Source organism: Rhinoraja longicauda, chromosome 12, assembly GCF_053455715.1.
Source record: "Rhinoraja longicauda isolate Sanriku21f chromosome 12, sRhiLon1.1, whole genome shotgun sequence".
In the NCBI taxonomy this organism is placed as follows: domain Eukaryota; kingdom Metazoa; phylum Chordata; class Chondrichthyes; order Rajiformes; family Arhynchobatidae; genus Rhinoraja; species Rhinoraja longicauda.
This window is the reverse complement of record NC_135964.1, coordinates 38,214,662-38,234,829: the sequence shown is the minus strand read 5'-3', so window position 1 is coordinate 38,234,829 and position 20,168 is coordinate 38,214,662. Positions and strand designations below refer to the sequence as shown.

Here is a 20,168-nt window from a genome sequence, read left to right as displayed (position 1 = left end):
TTGCAGAAGCTTGTATTCTACAAGAATGAGGGAGTGTCGTTGATTATACTGGGGGGAAGTGATTGACATGGTTCAACGTGCAGTGTAAGCATGTTGTGGTATGTAGCGTGAGGTTTGCAGCTGTATTAAGTGATGTGATTGAGCACTTTAATTTATCTGGTGCCATTCATAAAGATTTTTGGTTGGGACAGATGTTGCGTGGCGATTTTGGCTTCAGAGTCTCTGGCAGAATTCTGGCAAAAAACTGCGACAATTCAACAGCTGCTGTGACCGAAGACGGGGTTCCGCTGTACTGGCGGCCATAGTCAGTGCTTGCCTACAGTGCACCGCTTATCCTCCAGAAGGCGTTGCGTGGCAACGTTACGCTCAGAGGTCGTGACCTCGCTGGCCGTGCAAGAGCCCTATACTGCCCACTTTAGTGTCTTCTGCAAACTTACTAATCATACTCATCTAAATAACTTCTCTAAACCACAAACAGCAATTCACCCATTCGAGCTAATCTAGAAATGACTAATCTTATCTACCGGGTTTCTAATTTATGCCTTCAAGCGATAGGCGGCCCAGTTTACTATTCATCAACATCTACCACGAAATAGTCTTCGTATACGGTCTGCACTGTGGTGAAACTTGCGAATGCTCATCGCAGTGGACGGGAGTAACGGGCGCGCGCACTCGCTGGTTCAATGAGTGCGGGAGCAGTGAGGGGGCAACGGACGGGCACGTGGCGCAACGCAGTGAGGGCGGGAGCAACGGGCGCGCGGCGCAGCGCAGTGAGGGCGGGAACAACGGACGGGCGCGCGGCGCAGTGAGGGCGGGAACAACGGACGGGCGCGTGGTGCGGCGCAGTGAGGGCGGGAGCAACGGACGGGCGCGCTGCGGCGCAGTGAGGGCGGGAACAACGGGCGCGCGTTGCGGCGCAGTGAGGGCGGGATCAACGGACGGGCGCGCGGCGCATCGCAGCGCTGTGAGGGCGGGAACAACGGACGGGCGCGCGCTGCGGCGCAGTGAGGGCGGGAACAACGGACGGGCGCGCGACGCAGCGCAGGCGGGAACAACGGACGGGCGCGCGGCAGAGTGTGGAAGACGCACGCTGACGCTGAGTCAGTCGGCTGGTGCAGCGCTGGAGGGTTGCGGCCGGTGTCTGGGTGAGTGAACTTTGCCGCAGGCTTGTCGAACTGGCCCGGGTTCTTCAGCCTGCCGGCTTCCGCTTTCTACATTGCTGTGTTTACATGCAGCCCTTCGCCTTTTGCGATGAAACACGGCCACCTGGCGTAATCTGCAGTGGGATTGTAAAAAAATGGGTAGCTCAGATTGGATGGACGAAGCGATGGGTTGAGCCGGGCAGGACCTCCTTGGGTGGACAGGGCCGCAGGCAAAGGCGTGGGTGTTGGGTTGGCAGAGGCCAAGGAAAGGGGCCACGACGTAATCTAGAGTTGTGGTAGACTGGGCCTCTGGAATGGTTGTAGATGAAAGCTGGAGGGGCTGGGCGTTTGGAATAAGGTGGTGGCGGAGAAGGATGATGGCTCAAACTCGCATGACCTGTCTGGGTATTGGGCTCGGTGGGAGGGACGGTTTTGCGCATGGTGGTGATGTAAATGAATGTTGTGATTCTAGATTAGTGTTGGCTTATTACTATCGTCTGCATCGAGGTGCAGTAGTCTAAAGAAGAGTCCTAACCTGAAATTTCAACATGTTCTCCAGAGATGCTGCCTGATCCGCTGTTATTCCAGCAAATTGTGCCTGTTTTGTAAACCAGCATTTGCAGTATCTTGTGTCTGCAATTAAAACCTTTTGTTTGTATGTTATTCAATTAAATCAGATCATACTATACACGCGTACAATTAAACCTGTTCAACAGGTGGTGCAAAGAGAAAAATACCAGAGTGCAGAATATAGTTTGAGACCATTGTAGCGCAATGAGGAGTGGGACTATCCCAAAACATGGAAGGACTGATAACAGAGGGGAAGAAGCTGTTCCAGTCTGGTGGTACGTGTTTTCAATCTTTTGTGTCTTCTGGTTGATGGGAGACGGGAAAGATTGAATGATTGGGTTGACAAAGGCTCTTGATAATGTTGAAACAAAGAACTACAGATGCTGGTTAATATACAAAAGGATACAACTGCTGGATTAACTCAACAGGATCGGCAGCATTTCTGGAGAACATGGATAGATGATGTTTCAGGTTGAGACCTTTCAGAATGATTGGGGGGCGGAGAAGAACCCAGGAAAATGGGAGAGGCAGCAGAAAGCGTGACGGGTAATAGGTAGACATAGGAGTAATCTACAGCTCCTCAAATCTCTCGCCTCTTATCTCTGGCCTTTGTTTCAATTATTTGTCAAAACCCCCCTTGTATCTGTCCAGAGGCTTTGTCTTGCCTCTCCCCTTTTCCAGCTTTGTTCTCCCTGTTGACCTAAAGATGCTGTCTCACTTGCTGAGTTACTCCAGCACGTTGTGCCCCTTGATTATGTTGGTGGCTTTCCCAAGGCTGTGAAAAGTGTAGATGGAGTTGAATGGTGAGGAATCTGGAATGCGTGCTTATCAGGGCTACATTCACACTCTTTATAATTTCTTGTGGTCTTGGGCAGAACTCTTCCCAAACCAAGCTGAGATGTAACCTGATAGTATGCTTTTTACAGAACATCTGTAGAAGTTGCAAAGAATTGGACACGTGCTGAACTCCCTGGTCTCTTGAGGCAGTAGGCATTGGTGTGCCTCAATGTGTCAGCTGGTGCACCAGACCAAGGAAGGGGAGATAGAAGAAGGTAAGGAGATGGGTCTCAGGCATTCATACCTTGAGGGAGAGTGGTAGGATTGAGATTGACAAGCCTTTGGGATTATGAATGGAGTCAAATTGAGTTATGCTATGTTAATTGACGTCCTGGTACTTAAGAAGGTTTTAATTATCTTGAGGATAGAATGTGAGTTGATTATACATTATTTGATTCAATCTGAAACCAGGATCTCAATAAAGCAAAGGGGAAAGGTGTGAAGCCAGTGGTCACCCCTGGCACAGGAATCTTATCTACCCCATCTATGTCCCTCACAAATTTATAATCCTCTAAGATCTCTTCTCAGACCCCTTTGCTCCAGTTTTAGCCAATATTGGATCAAAATGGTTCCCATGCGTTCTCGCCTTCCAGGCCAGCTTGCCGTGTAGATAATATCCATTGCCCTGCCTCAGCAATTCTCTTGGTCATCAATTCAAAATAATCAAAGTTGTGAAACATTTGTGACCATTGTGAGCTCTCATCTTTCCTGAGTCATTGATGCTCTGCAGTACTTTCCCATCCCTCTAGTTTCGCCCTCCATGACTGTGATGAAGGATCTCAACCCGAAACGCCACCTATTCTTTTTCTCCGGAGATACTGCCTGACCCGCTGAGTTACTCCAGCATTTTGTGTCTATCTTTGGTGTAAACCAGCATTTGCAGTTCCTTTTTACACAATTCCGAGTCAATCCAAAATTTCTAGGTGTACTGCTACATCCCTTGTACTCTTCAAGTGACCCATTTAATCTCAGCTGCCAGTACTTGACAACTGCCTCCTTTCTCTTTACCGAGCCCTAAATATCTCTAGTCAACAAGGGTTCCCTAATCTTGCCAATTTTGCTCTTTAATCTAATGGGAATGTGCTGGCTCTGATTTTTTTTCCTTTCTCACTTTTAATAGCCTCTAACTGGCCAGAAGCCTCCTGTACCTGCAAAGGGTCTCTCCCAGTCAACTATTGAGAATTCCTGCCTGATGCCAACTGAGTTAACCTTTCCTCAATTTAGGACTGTAACCTGAGGAGCAATTCTATATTTTTCCATGCTATCTTGAAATTAATAGAATTATGGTCACTGGCCCCAAAGTGCTCCCCTACAGACATATTGACTACATGACCGGCCTCATTTCATAAGAGGAAGTTGAGTGCAGCCCCTTCTCTAGTAAGAGCAGCTGCACATTGCTTCAAAAAAAGTTATTCGAAACAGTTAACAGATTCTGCCTCATTTATTCCTTTTGTACTAAGGCAATCCCAGTCAATATTAGTGATATGGCAGCTTCCCTTCCCTGTAAAGACTTCAAGCTTACCATTGATGAGGAATGGGAGTGATACTTCTTCACGCAAATAACAACAGGGAGATCTTCACGACGTTTCAGTTAGTTAGTCATTTATTTGAAGTTGCAATAAAAACATATTAACAAATCTCTTGTCATTAACTTGGTAAGAATCTCATATCTTATTGTCATTCCTTCGTGACCTATACTGACTCACTAGACCCTATATCCAGCAGGCACTTCTCATATATTCTATGACAGTGAAGATCCCTGTGTCTAAGCTGCTCCTGATGTCACACACTAAAGCATTACGTCAGTGCTGGAAGAATTTATACTCGTAACCGTAGCCACACCTCTGGGTCCTCCTAGTCCTATACATAAGCTTAATATTAAACTCGACAACCTCTTGGTGTCTAAAAAATAATACAGCAGGAGACCAAGTAATACCATATGCTAAAATAGCCAATAAACACAAAATGGCTCTTACACACTGGCCCCTAATTGTTCTAAGTGTATAACACAACAATTACTAATAAACATTAAAAGGAACCATAAAAACTTCATACATAATCAAAAAAGCATGCACTATATATTGGCATCAAATCTACTGTAGTGATTCTTCAATCTTAAAAACCACCAGTCTTTGCTGTACTCGGGTATCAGCTTCCAGGAGCAGACATATCTTCATAATCGGACTTTCCAAGATGCTGCTCTTAGTCTGAAGTCGAACTGCGTACAAAACCTTGTGCATCTGGTATGGACTCCAATATTCTGCCGATCAGCCAGGAGCTTCTTCAATCTTCTCTTCCAGCTTAAGAAGCGGTCTGCTGTTAGTCCTCTAGATGCTTCATCTGCAGGATTCGCCTTTGTGTCAACATATCTCCATTGTGCTACATCAGTAGCATCCCTTACAAAGGAGGTTCTGTTTGCAATAAACGTTTGAAAGCATTTGGTTTCGTTGTTGATGAACTTAAGCACCATTGTGCTATCGGTCCAGAAAATGGATTTGTCCAGTTGAAGCTGTAATTCTTTTCGCAGCATTTTATCAACACTGACAGCTAAGACTGCAGCTGTAAGCTCCATTCTGGGAATTGACATCTGTTTTAATGACGCCATTCTGGCCTTTCCCATTATAACGAAGGGATTAAAAGTACCATTAGCAAATTTGCAGATGATACTAAGTTGGGGGGTAGTGTGAATTGTGAGGAAGATGCAATAAGGCTGCAGGGTGACTTGGACAGGTTGTGTGAGTGGGCGGATACATGGCAGATGCAGTTTAATGTAGATAAGTGTGAGGTTATTCACTTTGGAAGTAAGAATAGAAAGGCAGATTATTATCTGAATGGTGTCAAGTTAGGAGGAGGGGGAGTTCAACGAGATCTGGGTGTCCTAGTGCATCAGTCAATGAAAGGAAGCATGCAGGTACAGCAGGCAGTGAAGAAAGCCAACGGAATGTTGGCCTTCGTAACGAGGAGTTGAGTATAGGAGCAAAGAGGTCCTTCTACAGTTGTACCGGGCCCTGGTGAGACCGCACCTGGAGTACTGTGTGCAGTTTTGGTCTCCAAATTTGAGGAAGGATATTCTTGCTATGGAGGGCGTGCAGCGTAGGTTCACTAGGTTAATTCCCGGAATGGCGGGACTGTCGTATGTTGAAAGGCTGGAGCGATTGGGCTTGTATACACTGGAATTTAGAAGGATGAGAGGGGATCTTATTGAAACATATAAGATAATTAGGGGATTGGACACATTAGAGGCAGATAACATGTTCCTAATGTTGGGGGAGTCCAGAACAAGGGGCCACAGTTTAAGAATAAGGGGTGGGCCATTTAGAACGGAGATGAGGAAGAACTTTTTCAGTCAGAGGGTGGTGAAGGTGTGGAATTCTCTGCCTCAGAAGGCAGTGGAGGCCAGTTCGTTGGATGCTTTCAAGAGAGAGCTGGATAGAGCTCTTAAGGATAGCGGAGTGAGGGGGTATGGGGAGAAGGCAGGAACGGGGTACTGATTGAGAGTGATCAGCCATGATCGCATTGAATGGCGGTGCTGGCTCGAAGGGCTGAATGGCCTACTCCTGCACCTATTGTCTATTGTCTATAAATGCAATACGCACCTTTGCTATCATTTTTCAGTCGTAAATATGAAACAGTATTGTAGCCACTTTCGCTGGCGTCTGAGAAGTGGTGCAGCTGTGAATATCTGATTTGACCAAAGTTTTGTAGGCTGCACACACCTATCCACCTTGAACTCTGCAATCTTATTGAGATCTGCAAGCCATCCTGTCCATCGCTGAGAAAAGATTTGGGGTATGTCTTCATACCAACCAAATTTCTCCTTGCAGAGCTCCTGCATAATCAGCTTAGCTGGCAGAGTAAATTGTGCCAGAGATCCTAAGGAGCCAACTACAGACAAGATGCCACGTCTATTGTACGGTTGTTCCTGTACAGCAATTTTGAACTTGAACACATCTGTTTCAATGCACCAGCGCAATCCTAGTGCTCTCCATCGGCAGCTTGTCCTGGTCCAAGTCCAACTCCTTGATCTCTTTAGTTCTGCTTGCTTGAGGAATTGATGCCAATACAGCACGGCTGTTACTGATCCATTTTGATAGCATAAATCCTCCCATTTGGCAGATTTCAGTCAGGTCTTTTACCATTTGAACTGCTTCCTGTTCCGAAGGCATAGATTTTAAACAATCATCCATGTAGAAGTTGTTCTTTACCATGTTTATCACCTCTTCAGAAAAGTGTGCTCCGTTATCCTCAGCAGTCTTTCTCAAAGCAAAGTTTGCGCAACTTGGTGAAGACACGGCTCCGAAAAGATGTACCTTCATCCGGTATTAAACAAGATCTTGCACATCACCATCAGGCCACCACAGAAATCGCAGATAGTCAATATGCTTTTCTGATACCTTGACCTCATGAAACATTGCTTTGATATCCTCTATCAAAGCAACTGGCTCTTGTCAGAATCTGATGAGAACTCCTATGAGTGAGTTAGTTAGGTCTGGACCCTGTAGCAGTTGGCAGTTAAGTGATGTACCCTTAAAGACTGCTGCAGTCAAAGACCACCCTTAGGGTTTCTTTCTTTGAGTGATACACCCCATGATGAGGGATGTACCAGAGTTTTCCTTCATTTTGATGCAGCTGGTCCCCTTTCAGCATAACCATTATCAATCATTTCTGTGAAGATAGATGTATATTCATTATAAAATTTCTCATTCTTGTTAAACTTGCGTTTCAAGCTCTGGATATGTTGCTCTGCTATGCAATGGTTTGGCATTTTGCTTATAAGGTTAGTCTGGACAATAGTGTCCATCTGTCATCCTTGCCGAACAATTCATAATGTCCAAGAACTTTACCTCTTTGGCCATTTCTTCCTTTTCCTTGCTGGATCCTTCATTGAAGTCATGATTGTATTGTTTGACCAGTAGTTCCTCTAGATTCACAATGGATATTCGATTGACAGCCGCAGCAGGAGAGCCATTTCTATCCCTGCTGTCGTGGTCTTTCCGAAGGGGACCATAAATAACCCATCCCAACAGGGTTTTTACGGCGTATGGTCCATCCCCTTGATTGTTGACCAGCTCCCAAGGTTCCAATACCTTTGAAGCATTAGTTCCGATGAGTAGGTCAATGCCAGAGTCTATTTCAGAAATCTTGACATTCTTCAAGTAAGTGATTGCTTCAGGTCTTCTTGTTTGGGAATGTTTAACTGAGAAACAGGAATGGTCTTATTCATAAACACATCGGATAATTGAACAAAATCATCCTTGTCCAGACTAGATATTTCCAAACCTGAAATAAGACGACTGGTTACAGACTTCACTTGGTTTATGGTACGCAGAAGAATCTTTCTCCTTGGTCCTGAAATTTTCAGCCTTCTCATTGGGCTTTCGGTGCAGAAGGTAGACGAACTTCCATAATCCAAAAATGCGTATGTTTGCAACACTACTCCCATTGTGGCTCTTTACTTGTACTGGTACGATGGAGAAAATCCAAGCTTCGTCACCGGCCCCAATATGTCCACACATTTGAGATGGAAGTGCAGCATCACTCACGCTTGCCTTTTCCTTCTGTTCTGCATGTGCTGGTTTATTTTCTTTGTCCTTTAGCTCCATGTGAAGTATCAGAATGATCTCTCTTGCAAGCAACACAAGTCAAACAACTCTTGCAGTCTTTGCTCATGTGACCTGTTTTTAAACATCCAAAACAGATTACTATACAATACAATACCTTTATTGTCATTGTACAAGTACAACGAGATTAATAATGCCACTTCCATTTTGATGCTATAAAATAAATATATCACGGCAAAAACAAAAACAACAAAGGGAGGGGGGGGAAAAGGAAACAAGGTAAAGTACAAAAAAGGTTCATGCAGGGTCAGTTGTGCCAGATGACCCTGGGGGCAGAGACAGATCATCATGGGGGGCTCTCAGCAGGTCCGATTCAGAGCAGCTATAGCTCTAGGAATAAAGCTGTTTCTTATTCTGGAGGTGCGGGCTTGGAATGCCTTGGAATGTCTGCCAGATGGAAGTAGTTCAAACAGACGGTGGCATGGGTGTGTGGAGTCTTAAGATGCTGGTGGCTTTCCTGAGGCAGCGTGCGTTGTAGATGTCCTCCAGGGCTGGTAGCTGTATCCCAATGATCCTTTGCGCTCTGCAGACGACCCGCTGAAGAGCTCCTATCCGCTGCAGTGCAGCTGAGATACCACACATAGATGCCGTATGTCAGTATGCTCTCTGTGGTGCAGCGGTAGAAAGTCATCAGTAACTGTTGGGGCAGACCGACCGCTTTCAGCGTTCTCAGGAAAAACAGCCGTTGCTGTGCTTTCTTGACTAGCGCAGCGGTGTTAGTGGACCATGTGAGGTCCTCTGAAATATGGGTGCCCAGAAACCTGAAGCTGGACACTCTCACCACTCTGTCCCCGTTGATGAAGACTGGAGCGTATTCTGCATTCTGTGACCTTCTAAAGTTCTCTGAGCACCAGCTCGCCAGGTTCTGCACCTCCGCTCTATAGGTTGATTCATCGCCATTGGAGCTCAGCCCGATCACCGTTGTGTCATCTGCAAATTTGACGATGGTGTTGGTGGTGAATGCAGGAACACAGTCATATGTGAAGAGGGAGTAGAGGATGGGGCTCATTACACAATCCTTTGGTGTGCCAGTACTCAGAGTGGTAGTGGAGGACAGGTGGAGGCCCATTTTCACTGCCTGAGGGCACTCCATCAGGAAATTCAGGATCCAGTTGCATATTGACAAGCTGAGGCCTAGCTGGTGGAGTTTGGAGGTGAGCTTAGTGGGGATGACTATTGAAGGCAGAGCGATAGTCTATAAATAGCATCCTCACGTATATGCCCTGTCTCTCCAGGCGAGTCAGGACAGTATGAAGAGCCAGAGAGATGGCGTCCTCTGTGGATCTATTTGCTCTGTATGCGAACTGATGTGGGTCTAGTGAGGCAGGGATGATGGCTTTGATGTGGGAGAGGACCAACCTTTCAAAGCACTTCATTACTATCGGTGTGAGGGCAACCAGACGGTAGTCGTTCAGATTGCTGATGTTTGCTTTCTTCGGCACCATGGTGGCTGACTTCAGGCACTTCGGGACCGTTGCCAGAGATAGAGACAGATTGAAGATCTTTGTAAATACCTCAGCAAGCTGGTCAGCACAGTCCTTAAATACCCATCCTGGGACTCCGTCCGGGCCTGCAGCCTTGCATGGATTGATCCTCTGCTGCGCATTCTCTTCTCCTTTATAAATTCCAACTCTTTATGCTCCCTCTTCTTGATCTGCCAACACTTTGCCAATGTGTGACCCTTCCTATTGCAGAACAGACAAGGGTCCTTCTGCTTGGCGATAGATACGTCAGCTTTCTTTCCTTTTGTTGTCAGATTTTCTTGCACCTGTGCTTCGACAGGTTCTGCAGTGATTGCAAAACTGCTTCTGGTCATTTTCGACCTTTCTCTTGCCTTAGTGAAGGCAGGACCTTTGACAGTTGCTATTGGTTTAGCTTCCTCGATATTCCCATAAAGCGGATCTGACAGTATCTTCGCTTGTTCCTCTATGAAGTTCACTAGGCCAGGTATTCATGTGAACGTTGTGTTCTTCCCTGTATCTCATATGGCTTATCTCTCCACTTGTCTTTGAACTTTGGGCAGTTTTAGAAGGATAGTCTTCATATTAGAGGGGACATTCATTTCCTTCATATAGTCGAGATGTTTAATTGCATTGTAACAACTAAGGAATAGTGAGAACGCTTGCGATGCTTTCACATCATCTGGTCTGAAAGCTGGCCAGGCCAATGCCCTGGCTATATAAGCAGTGGCAATCTTCTGCTCATTGCCAATATGCTCTTTCAGCAGCTTCCTTGCCTCAAGATAGCCCTGGGCTGAAGGTCAGTGTTGACAGCTGTGGACCAAGTCTCTTGCTTGACCTTTAGTATATTGTTCCAGAAAATGATAACGGTCACTGTCATCATCAGCCTTTCTTTCCTCTCCTCTCTCAAATGCCCTGAAGAAAATTTCATACTGCAAAGGATCACCATCATACACAGGAATGTCTCTTGGTGGTGGAGTGGAAGATTTTGTTTAGCCAGAAGAACAGTGATTTCATTTTGCCTCCGCAATAGGTCATACATATCACCTCGGCCTCCGTCATAATATTCAAAGGGTTTAATGCAAACATGCTCCTGCTCACCCCTTAGTTCATGACACCTTGCCCTAGGTCCTTGAAGGGGGTATTGAGTTAGATGTGCCTTATCACTAGCTTTAACAAATGGTCTCAAAGCTGTTTGTTTCGGTCTAACAACCTGTTGCTCTCGATCAGGCAAGTATTTCGCTGCAGGTGGTTCTAGTTTAGCTGACAATTGGCTTTGAGTAGCTCTTTTATCCACATTAGAGTTCATCCCATTAGATACTATCGAGCTGCTTCTTGATCTCAGAGCACCAAGTACACTGAGTCTTGTTTTGGTTGCTGCCACTGCAGCCTCTAGTTCCAATCGTTCTTCTCAACCGATCGTTCTTCTAATCTTCCTCTCCTCCGCTCTTCTTCCATTTCCAATTGTCTTCTCTTCCGTTCTTCCATTTACAATTGTCTTCTCTTCTGTTCTCCCCTCCGCACTTCTTCCATTTCCAATTCCTGTGCCTCAATCTCATGCTTCTGTTCTAAGATGGCAGCTCGCTTTGCAAGAACGGCCGGTTCGACCTCAGCCTCCTTAAGAGCAGAGTGCGTCGAAGATGTACGAGATGAAGAACGAGATTTGATGCTCAATTTAGAGTTTGAGACATTTGAAGCACTATCTTCAGGTCTGATGGTGTCTACGTCTACACCACTCTGGCGTGAAGCGCTCTCGACATTGGAGGGTGTAGTCTTATGACCAACTTGGCATAAACACGCATCAGTTTCCTGTGCAATTTCATTGAGAGCGTCCCTTGCCTGCTGCATCCATTCATCTTGCTTTTCAAGTTCATCTGCATGTAGTGGTAACTGTCTCAATGCTTCGTATTCTTCATTGATTTCATCCTTGAGAAGGTTAAATTGAATCATGTTGAATCTACAACATTCCCCAAGGCCCTACGATTTACTGTGCAAGTCCTGCCCTGATTTGTCTTGCCAAAATGCAATGCCTCACATTTATCTGAACTAAATTCCTTTTGTCATTACTTGGCCCTTTGGCTGAGTTGATCAAGATCAACAATCTTAGTGTTACCTGCAGATCTACTAACCATGCCACACTACATACACATACAAATCATTAATATAAATAATGAACAATAATGGACCTAGAACCAATTCCTGAGGTACGCTCCTTGTAACAGGTCTGTAATTTGAAAAACAGCACTCCATTAGCACCTACTGTTTCCTACCTTCAAGCCAGTTTTCTATCTAGTTGGTTAGCTCACCTTGGATGCCATGAGATCCAACAATCCTACCAAGAGGAGTGTTTTATTGTCATTTGTCCCAAAACAGAACAATGAGATTCTTACTTGTAGCAACAAAACAAATATGTAATCGTAGTACTCTGTCAACACCATAATAAACAAAAAAGTTCAATATATATATATATATTTTTAAAAAACAATAATAGTGCAAAGACAAAAAAGCCCCCGAGTCTATGCAGTTAGTTCAGAGCTTATTTGGAATTGAAGTGTTTCATAGCCTGATGGTTGTTTGGAAGAAGCTGCTCCTGAACCTGGAGTTAGTTTTCATGCTCCGATACTGCCTTCCTGACGGCAGGAGTGAAATGAGAGCGTGGCTAGGATGGTGTGAGTCTGTTACTGACTTCCTTTTTGAGACAGTGAGTTTGGGGGGGGGGGTTCAATACCTGTAATGAACTGGGCAGTGTTCACCATTTTCTACAATCTGCAAACCTTGTCAAACGGCTTGCTAAAGTCCATGTAAACAAGGTCTACAGCAGTGCCATTATCAATCTTCTTTGGCAGCTTTTCAAAAAAATTCAATCACATTGGTGAGACACCATTTCCCACGTACTAAGCCATGCTGACTCTCCCTTATCATTCCTAGCATTGCCTATCAGCAAAGACTGGTAACAGACATAATAAAGGATCGTAGGAACTGTTACAACTTGACTTGAGCTTCTATATATATGCAAAAGTAGAAATCAGCTAAAATTGAAGTAGAAAAAAACATACTGAGGAATTGGAAAAGGCAGATAAACTAATATAAATCATCCGTCTTCTCGGAAGACTTGGAAACAGTCATAAAAATAATGAAGGGCTACTGAGCTAGAGTGAATGAGAAACTCAATTGTCAAGAATGTTTAATTGTCGTATTCACTGGAACAAAATAATGAAATTCTTTCTTGCTGCAGCTTTACAGGTCCATTAATGCCATAACACAACAATTAATGTACAATAATTAATCCCATATATAATCAGTAATACTAGGTAACCAGACTGTAATAGTACAAAACCGGAGTGCGTAGTGCAACCAAAACAAAGTCCATCATAGTTTGTTACTGAGGTAGTGTTTTTTTTGGGGTTCTTCAGTGTGGTTCAAGAGCCTGATGGTTGCTGGGAAGAAGCTGTTCTTGAACTTGGAGGTTATGGTTTTCAGGTTCCTGTTCCACCTTCCCAATGGTAGCAGCAAGATGAGAGCATGGCCAAGGTGGCATGGTCTTTGATCTTAGCTGCCTTATTGAGACAGTGCTTCCTGTAGATGCCTCCAATGGTGGGTGGGCAAAACCCAGAATAGGCCAGGCAATGTCCACGACTTTCTGCAGCCTCCTTTAATCCTGGGCATTTGAGTTACCGAACCAGACTGATGCAACCAGTTGGGTAACCTACACCTGCAGAGGTTCGATAGAGTATTCAGAAACAGGCTGAATCTCCCCAATCTTCTAAGAAAGTAGATGAGCTTTCTCTTTGATTGCATCAATGTGTTGGGCCTAGGACAAATCTTCAGAGATATGCCTGGTCAGAAACTTGAAGCCTTTGCATCACTCCACTGCCGTCCCATTGATGAAGACAGGTTCATGGATCCTTCAGGATTCCCTTTCTGAAGTCAACAATAATTACTGTGAAGAGCAAGGCACACCTACCAAACTGAATTTCAACTCATTGGGTTATGGAAGAGTGGCTACTTTATTCTTTTGCTGTTGTAATCTTTCTTTAATTTTCCTCAGGTGAGAAAGTTTGTTCACAATGACATCCCGTACTGGTCCCCGTGCAACAGGAACAGATGGTAGTGACTTCCGCCATAGAGAGAAAGTAGCGTCACACTATCAGATGAGGTAACTTTTTTAAATTCTTCTTTTAAATAGATGTAACATAACAAAAGTAATTTTTTTTGTGATCTGCAAAAACAAAAAAACTGCTGGAACTACAAAACAAATAGAAGTAACAATCATTTCTGACATGGTGGAGCATTCATTCTTCCCCAGACGAGGAAAAATGGAGAAGTAAGGAACTGCAGATACTGGTTTACAAAAAAAGACACAACATGCGGGAGTAACTCAGCGGATCAGGCGGTGATCTCGAGAACATGAATAGATGTCTCTCCCTCTCCCCTTCCCCTCTCTCTCTTTCTTTCTCTCTCTCCCCCTTTTTCCCTCTCTCTCTCTCTCCCCCCCCCTTCCTGTTTACCATCTAGACCTCGGACTTCAGATGTAACTCTCCCACCTGCAGAAGTTTTCAGATGACTGCAATTGTGGGCTGCATCGGTGAGCGGAGGGAAGCTGAATACAGAGGTGTAGTCAACGACTTTGAGTGGTGTGGGCTGAATCACCTGCAGCTCAACACCAACAAGACTAAGGAGTTGGTGGTGGACTTTAGGAGGAGAGGAACACCCCTAACCCCTGTCTCCATTAATGGTGTGGATGTGCAGTTTACCAGGGAGTACAAATACCTGGGAGTGTACCTGGGCTGTAAACTTGTCCAGGAACACTGAGGTCCTGTACAAGAAGGGATAGAGCCGCCTGTACTTTTTGAGAAGGCTCCGCTCCTTCAACGTTTGCAGTGCGATGCTACAGATGTTCTACCAGTTGTTGGTAGCCAGTGCCATCTTCTTCGCTGCCATGTGCTGGGGCAGCAGGGCGAAGGCTGCGGGTGCCAATAGGATCAACAAACTCATCAGGAAGGCTGGCTCCGTCCTGGGGCGGAGTTGGATTCTTGGGAGGTGGTCTTAGAGGGAAGGGTGCTCCTCAAACTACGGAGCACCCTGGACAATACAGCTCACCCCCTCCATGACACACTGGTCAACCTGAGGAGTACCTTCAGCAACAGACTGGTTCCACCAAGATGCAGGAAGAAATGCCACAGGAGATCCTTCTTCCCTGTTGCAATCAAACTTTACAACTTCTTCCCCTTCTGTCATGGATTAGACTGACACTGACCACCCCCAACCACCTCTTCAATCTTCGCACGTCCCCAAAACCTTACCACCCGTCATTTTATTTTCATGTTTCATGTATTTTGTGTTTTTTATGACGGCAAATTAATTTCCCTCCTGGGATAAATAAAGTTCTATCGTATGACGTTTCGGGTTGGGACCCTTGTTGAAACTAATTGTGATGGGGTCTGAAGAAGGGTTCTGAGCTGAAATGTCACCTATCATTGTTCTCCCAAGGCGCTGCCTGACTTGCTGAGTTAATCCTGCACTCTGTATCTTGTAAGGAAAAATTGATTAATGAGTCTTTTAGTGCAGTTTAACAAAAGCCCCCAAAATTGCACATCACTGGGCGTCTATTGAAGGTATTAAGATGCTATCAAGTACTATAAAATTCATCTTGAAGTAGGTATTTCTTTAACTTAAAATACTTTGGTTTCTTTTCTGTTGCACATTTTTCTACATGAGATGATTGCTTTAAGTTTCCTTTGAGAAGATGGGGAGGTTGATGCCAAATCTTTATTTAGCATTTCAAGGGCAGTATGATACATGATACCCATTATATTTTAAATTTGGAAGATATTGTATTCTAATGTATTTTGTTTGCAAATGACATAAAGATATTTGTATTTGAGTATGAAATGTGTATTTGTAACAATGAATATTATTTTTTTTCCTTTACAGTGTAACTCTGAAGTCTGAGATCAAGAAGCTGATAATTGCTCATTTAGTAATCTGGACACTACTCACTGTGCAGGTTATTGTCAGCCATTTGAAGTTGGTATCACATGACCTGATAGCTATGCCGTACCAGTGGGAATACCCATATCTGCTGAGCATTATACCATCCATCTTTGGTTTTGTATCGTTCCCTCGTAACAATATAAGTTACCTTGTGCTTTCTATGATTAGCGCAGGCCTCTTCTCCATTGCCCCGATCATTTATGGTAGCATGGAGATGTTCCCCATGGCACAGCAGCTGTACCGACATGGAAAGGCCTACCGATTCATCTTCGGCTTTTCTGCTGTATCTGTCATGTACTTGGTCTTGGTTATTGCAGTGCAAGTGCATGGCTGGCAGATTTACTACAGCAAAAAACTACTGGACTCTTGGTTTACCTCCACACAGGAAAAGAAGAAGAAATAGTCTGCAGAAGCAAAGTACAATTTGAAAACTGTATTAGAAGATTGAGTTAATTTATAAACTATGGTGAATATAATCAGTCCATTAAAGATAATACGGGGTTACATGATGAAGATAATCTTGAATAGGGTGTTTTTATTTTTCTTTATACCCAAATGCTTGCTTTTCCAAGTAAAGTAATAAGTCTCCCAACAACATTTCACACTAGTTATTTAAATCTGTGTTTGTTAGTTTGATGATTGATGTGGCTTTGAAAATATCATGATACTTTCACTCAGCAGTTAGGTAATGCAGAATATACTGAACTGAAGATGTCCAATCTTTTTTGTCCATCTGTATTTCCTCTTGCCATATCAACTTGTGATTTTCAAGAGGAAAAACAAATGGTTGATTTTGCATATCACCATATTGCTGCAAGATTATGATTTTCTGCATTAGTCTTCTGTAATGAAACTGGATGTGTGGCATGTGGACTAAAGTGTTACTTAGCGCTGGGGATTCTATTACCCAAATTGGATTGAATGTTATGAGCAACGTGTCCTCACTTCTCGTAGATTATTTTGACTATGTTTTCTTTAAAGATATAACGTGCTTCCAAAATTAATTTAACTGTTTAGTAAAAAAAAATCATTGCCCCAGCATAAATGGAGTTATATTAGTTTTAATTTCCCTCATGACCAATTACTTCTGACAGTTACTTTATATAGTATGTTTTTTTAAAGTTGTACCTCATGAGTTTGTGCATTTTGGATGTACCTGCAGCTCACTTAGCAGTTTGTTAATGATTAGCCTTAAGTATAATTGCTTGGTTATAGATATGTTCGAGTTGCTACTCAAGTGTTGTCACACATACAAATTATGATCATGGTCTTAAAATACTGATCTATTTTTATTTGCATCTTAAAATCAATTTCTTAAGTCTACCAATATTACTTTGATTTCTTTATAATCAGCTCTGGTATAGTAGAGGTTAGGTTAGTTGGACATGAGCATGCTATTTACAGTGAGACAGATCTTGTGGTTTATATATGACATTCTTTAGAGAACTGCAAAGACATCTTGCATTTCCATACTGGCTTCATAGTGTCTTTAAATGTTTACATAAGAGTAAGATGGGATCAAATCCACGCGCCAACTTAAATTGTTTGTAATTAAATTCCTGTTTTACAATCAAGGTAACCTTTTGGGAGGAACTTCTTCCTATTTATGAGAATGGCAAGGAATCTAATTGCTGCAGATTAGACTATCCACAAGGGGTCATTAGTAACCATATTTTACACATGCAAAATTATACCAATGAATATGTTAATCTAAATTGAGTAGTTGTCATATGTGCAAAAGTTAGTCAAATGGATTTAATTTTGTTCTTATTTTTACCATTGTGGATTTTAGTTGCAGCAATGATTGAAGTGTTACACCAGACCTGATTTTGTTTTTGTACTGATATAATGTAATATATATGGCCTCAAAATGTAAACTGAAGCATGGTTGAGGTCTATAAGGTATGTGTTTGTTCTTCATGAATAAAATTGAATTGTCACTATTTTTCAGCTTCCTTACGAATTATCTTAGCAAACATTTAATAGTAGAGAGGGTTGCTGTGGTCTGAGGAAGGGTCTTGACCCGAAATGTGAATCTGAAAAAGAGTCTTGACCCGAAACGTCACCCATTCCTTCTCTCCAGAGATGCTGCCTGTAATGGCAGTTTCTATACCTTCTCAAAGTCCAACTTCGATAGCCATTACTGCTCGGGGATGGGGTGGAGGTATAGCTTACGCACTCACCACACTCTGAGATAACAAAAACAAATCTTCCAAACGCTGTTTCTTGGTTAATTGGTCTTTATTAAAGTAGCACAAATCAAAAGAGTAATTCATAGCTTTTCGTTCTTATCAACTGTTTCTTCTTCAAACAATACAGTCGAGACCGTGTAGTCGTTACCGTGTGGTTGTGTGGTCGTGGTTGCAGTAAAAAACTGTATTCTCTCCATCCTCTGAGACTAAACTGACCCTCAATCTCTGTGGCTACGCTAGCCTCCTCAGAAGTAAACACTCCCCATTACGTATCAAATCACACCCACCAGCATGCAAAAAAGACAGAAACTAGAAATATTAAACATGGCCATAATATAATGACAGTAACTAATTTAAGCGTAAATGGCTGTTTACTGCCTGAGTTAGTCCAGCATTTTGTCTCTACCTTGCTGTGGTATAACTGGTTTGTAGCAAACCTGCTGTCCGTCTTTGTTTTCCTGCCCTTCTTTATTTTCAAAAAATACTTTAGTACTTGGATCTCAACGAAGGTATCACAAAATGCTGGAGTAACTCAGCAGGTCAGGCAGCATCTCTGGAGAGAAGGAAAGGGTGATATTTCGGGTCGAGACCCTTCAGTCTGAAGAAGGATCTCGACTCGAAACGTCACCCATTCCTTCTCTCCAGAGATGCTGCCTGACCTGAGTTACTCCAGCATTTTGTGATACCTTCAATTTGTACCAGCATCTGCAGTTATTTTCCTACACAACTTGGATCTCAACGATTGATAACTATGAATTATTTTGCCATCCCTTCACCTGTGACACGTTTTAATGTGATTATACGAAATAATGACATTTCTTGGCTGCATAATCTTCTCTAAGACATAAATATAACAGGCTGTAGTTATCAATATTAATGAACTGTCCATAGGTAATTGATTTGAAATGTATTTGAGTTTTTAGAGTACATGGATTTGACTTTGGTCACCTGATGCTCAACAGACTAGAGAGTAAAAGATTAGAAGAGAACAAAGAAGATAGAACAGTACAGCACAGGAACATGCTTTTCGCACCACAATGTTGTGCCGAACATGATGCTAAGACAAATTCTTATCTGCCTGCACATAATCCATATCCCTCCAATCCCTAAATAAATGGTATGTGTGGACATACCCAGTTGCACTTTAGGAGGAAGAACTAAAAAAACAACACATCACACGGAACGTATGCACATCAAATACCAAAATTGAACATGATATGCTTTGCAGTTAGGATTACTGGGATCATAACGCATGGAGTTTGTACGTTCCCCCTGTGAGGGTGTGGGTTTTCTCCCACACTCCAAAGACGTACAGGTTCGTAGGTTAATTGTCCCTTGTATGTAGGATAATGCAAGTGTACAAGGATTGGTGGTCGGCACGGACTCGGTGGGCCGAAGGGCCTGTTTCCGCGCTATATAACTAAACTGAACAAAGGAAGGTGATGGTAATGGTTGGAGGTGACCATCCCAGGCACAGGACACTGATGCAGAACTTCCCTATGCAGTATCTTGGCGCAAACAAACTCACTTTGGAAGTAAGAATAGAAAGGCAGATTATTATCTGAATGGTGTCAAGTTAGGAAGAGGGGATGTTCAACGAGATGCATCAGTCACTGAAAGGAAGCATGCAGGTACAGCAGGCAGTGAAGAAAGCCAATGGAATGTTGGCCTTCATAACAAGAGGAGTTGAGTATAGGAGCAAAGAGGTCCTTCTGCAGTTGTACCGGGCCCTGGTGAGACCGCACCTGGAGTACTGTGTGCAGTTTTGGTCTCCAAATTTGAGGAAGGATATTCTTGCTATTGAGGGCGTGCAGCGTAGGTTCACTAGGTTAATTCCCGGAATGGCGGGACAGTCATATGTTGAAAGGCTGGAGCAATTAGGCTTGTATACACTGGAATTTAGAAGGATGAGGGGGGATCTTATTGAAACATATAAGATAATTAGGGGATTGGACACATTAGAGGCAGGAAACATGTTCCCAATGTTGGGGGAGTCCAGAACAAGGGGCCACAGTTTAAGAATAAGGGTAGGCCATTTAGAATGGAGATGAGGAAGAACTTTTTCAGTCAGAGAGTGGTGAAGGTGTGGAATTCTCTGCCTCAGAAGGCAGTGGAGGCCAGTTCGTTGGATGCTTTCAAGAGAGAGCTGGATAGAGCTCTTAAGGATAGCGGAGTGAGGGGGTATGGGGAGAAGGCAGGAACGGGGTACTGATTGAGAGTGATCAGCCATGATCGCATTGAATGGCGGTGCTGGCTCGAAGGGCTGAATGGCCTACTCCTGCACCTATTGTCTATTGTCTATTGTCAGCTGCTTTGATAATCTTCACTCCATTCTAAGGAAAAAAAATGGGA

The 20,168-nt window shown here is 43.6% G+C and overlaps 1 protein-coding gene across 1 annotated transcript; it reads left to right on the top strand.

Moving 5' to 3' along the window:
* The first annotated feature begins 1,046 nt into the window (after positions 1 to 1,046).
* On the top strand, positions 1,047 to 17,568 carry jagn1a (jagunal homolog 1a). Its single transcript, XM_078409552.1, has 3 exons — positions 1,047 to 1,145; positions 13,679 to 13,786; positions 15,565 to 17,568. The coding sequence occupies exons 2-3, from the start codon at positions 13,698 to 13,700 to the stop codon at positions 16,025 to 16,027; spliced, it is 552 nt and encodes a 183-aa protein (XP_078265678.1). The 5' UTR covers positions 1,047 to 1,145; positions 13,679 to 13,697; the 3' UTR covers positions 16,028 to 17,568.
* The last annotated feature ends 2,600 nt before the right edge of the window (positions 17,569 to 20,168 follow it).

Excerpts from the sequence above, each read along its gene's own strand:
- jagn1a (XM_078409552.1), top strand. The coding sequence starts at position 13,698 with ATGACATCCCGTACTGGTCCCCGTGCAACAGGAACAGATGGTAGTGAC. Across the intron at positions 13,787-15,564 it reads GCGTCACACTATCAGATGAG|TGTAACTCTGAAGTCTGAGA; the intron begins GTAACTTTTTTA and ends TTTCCTTTACAG.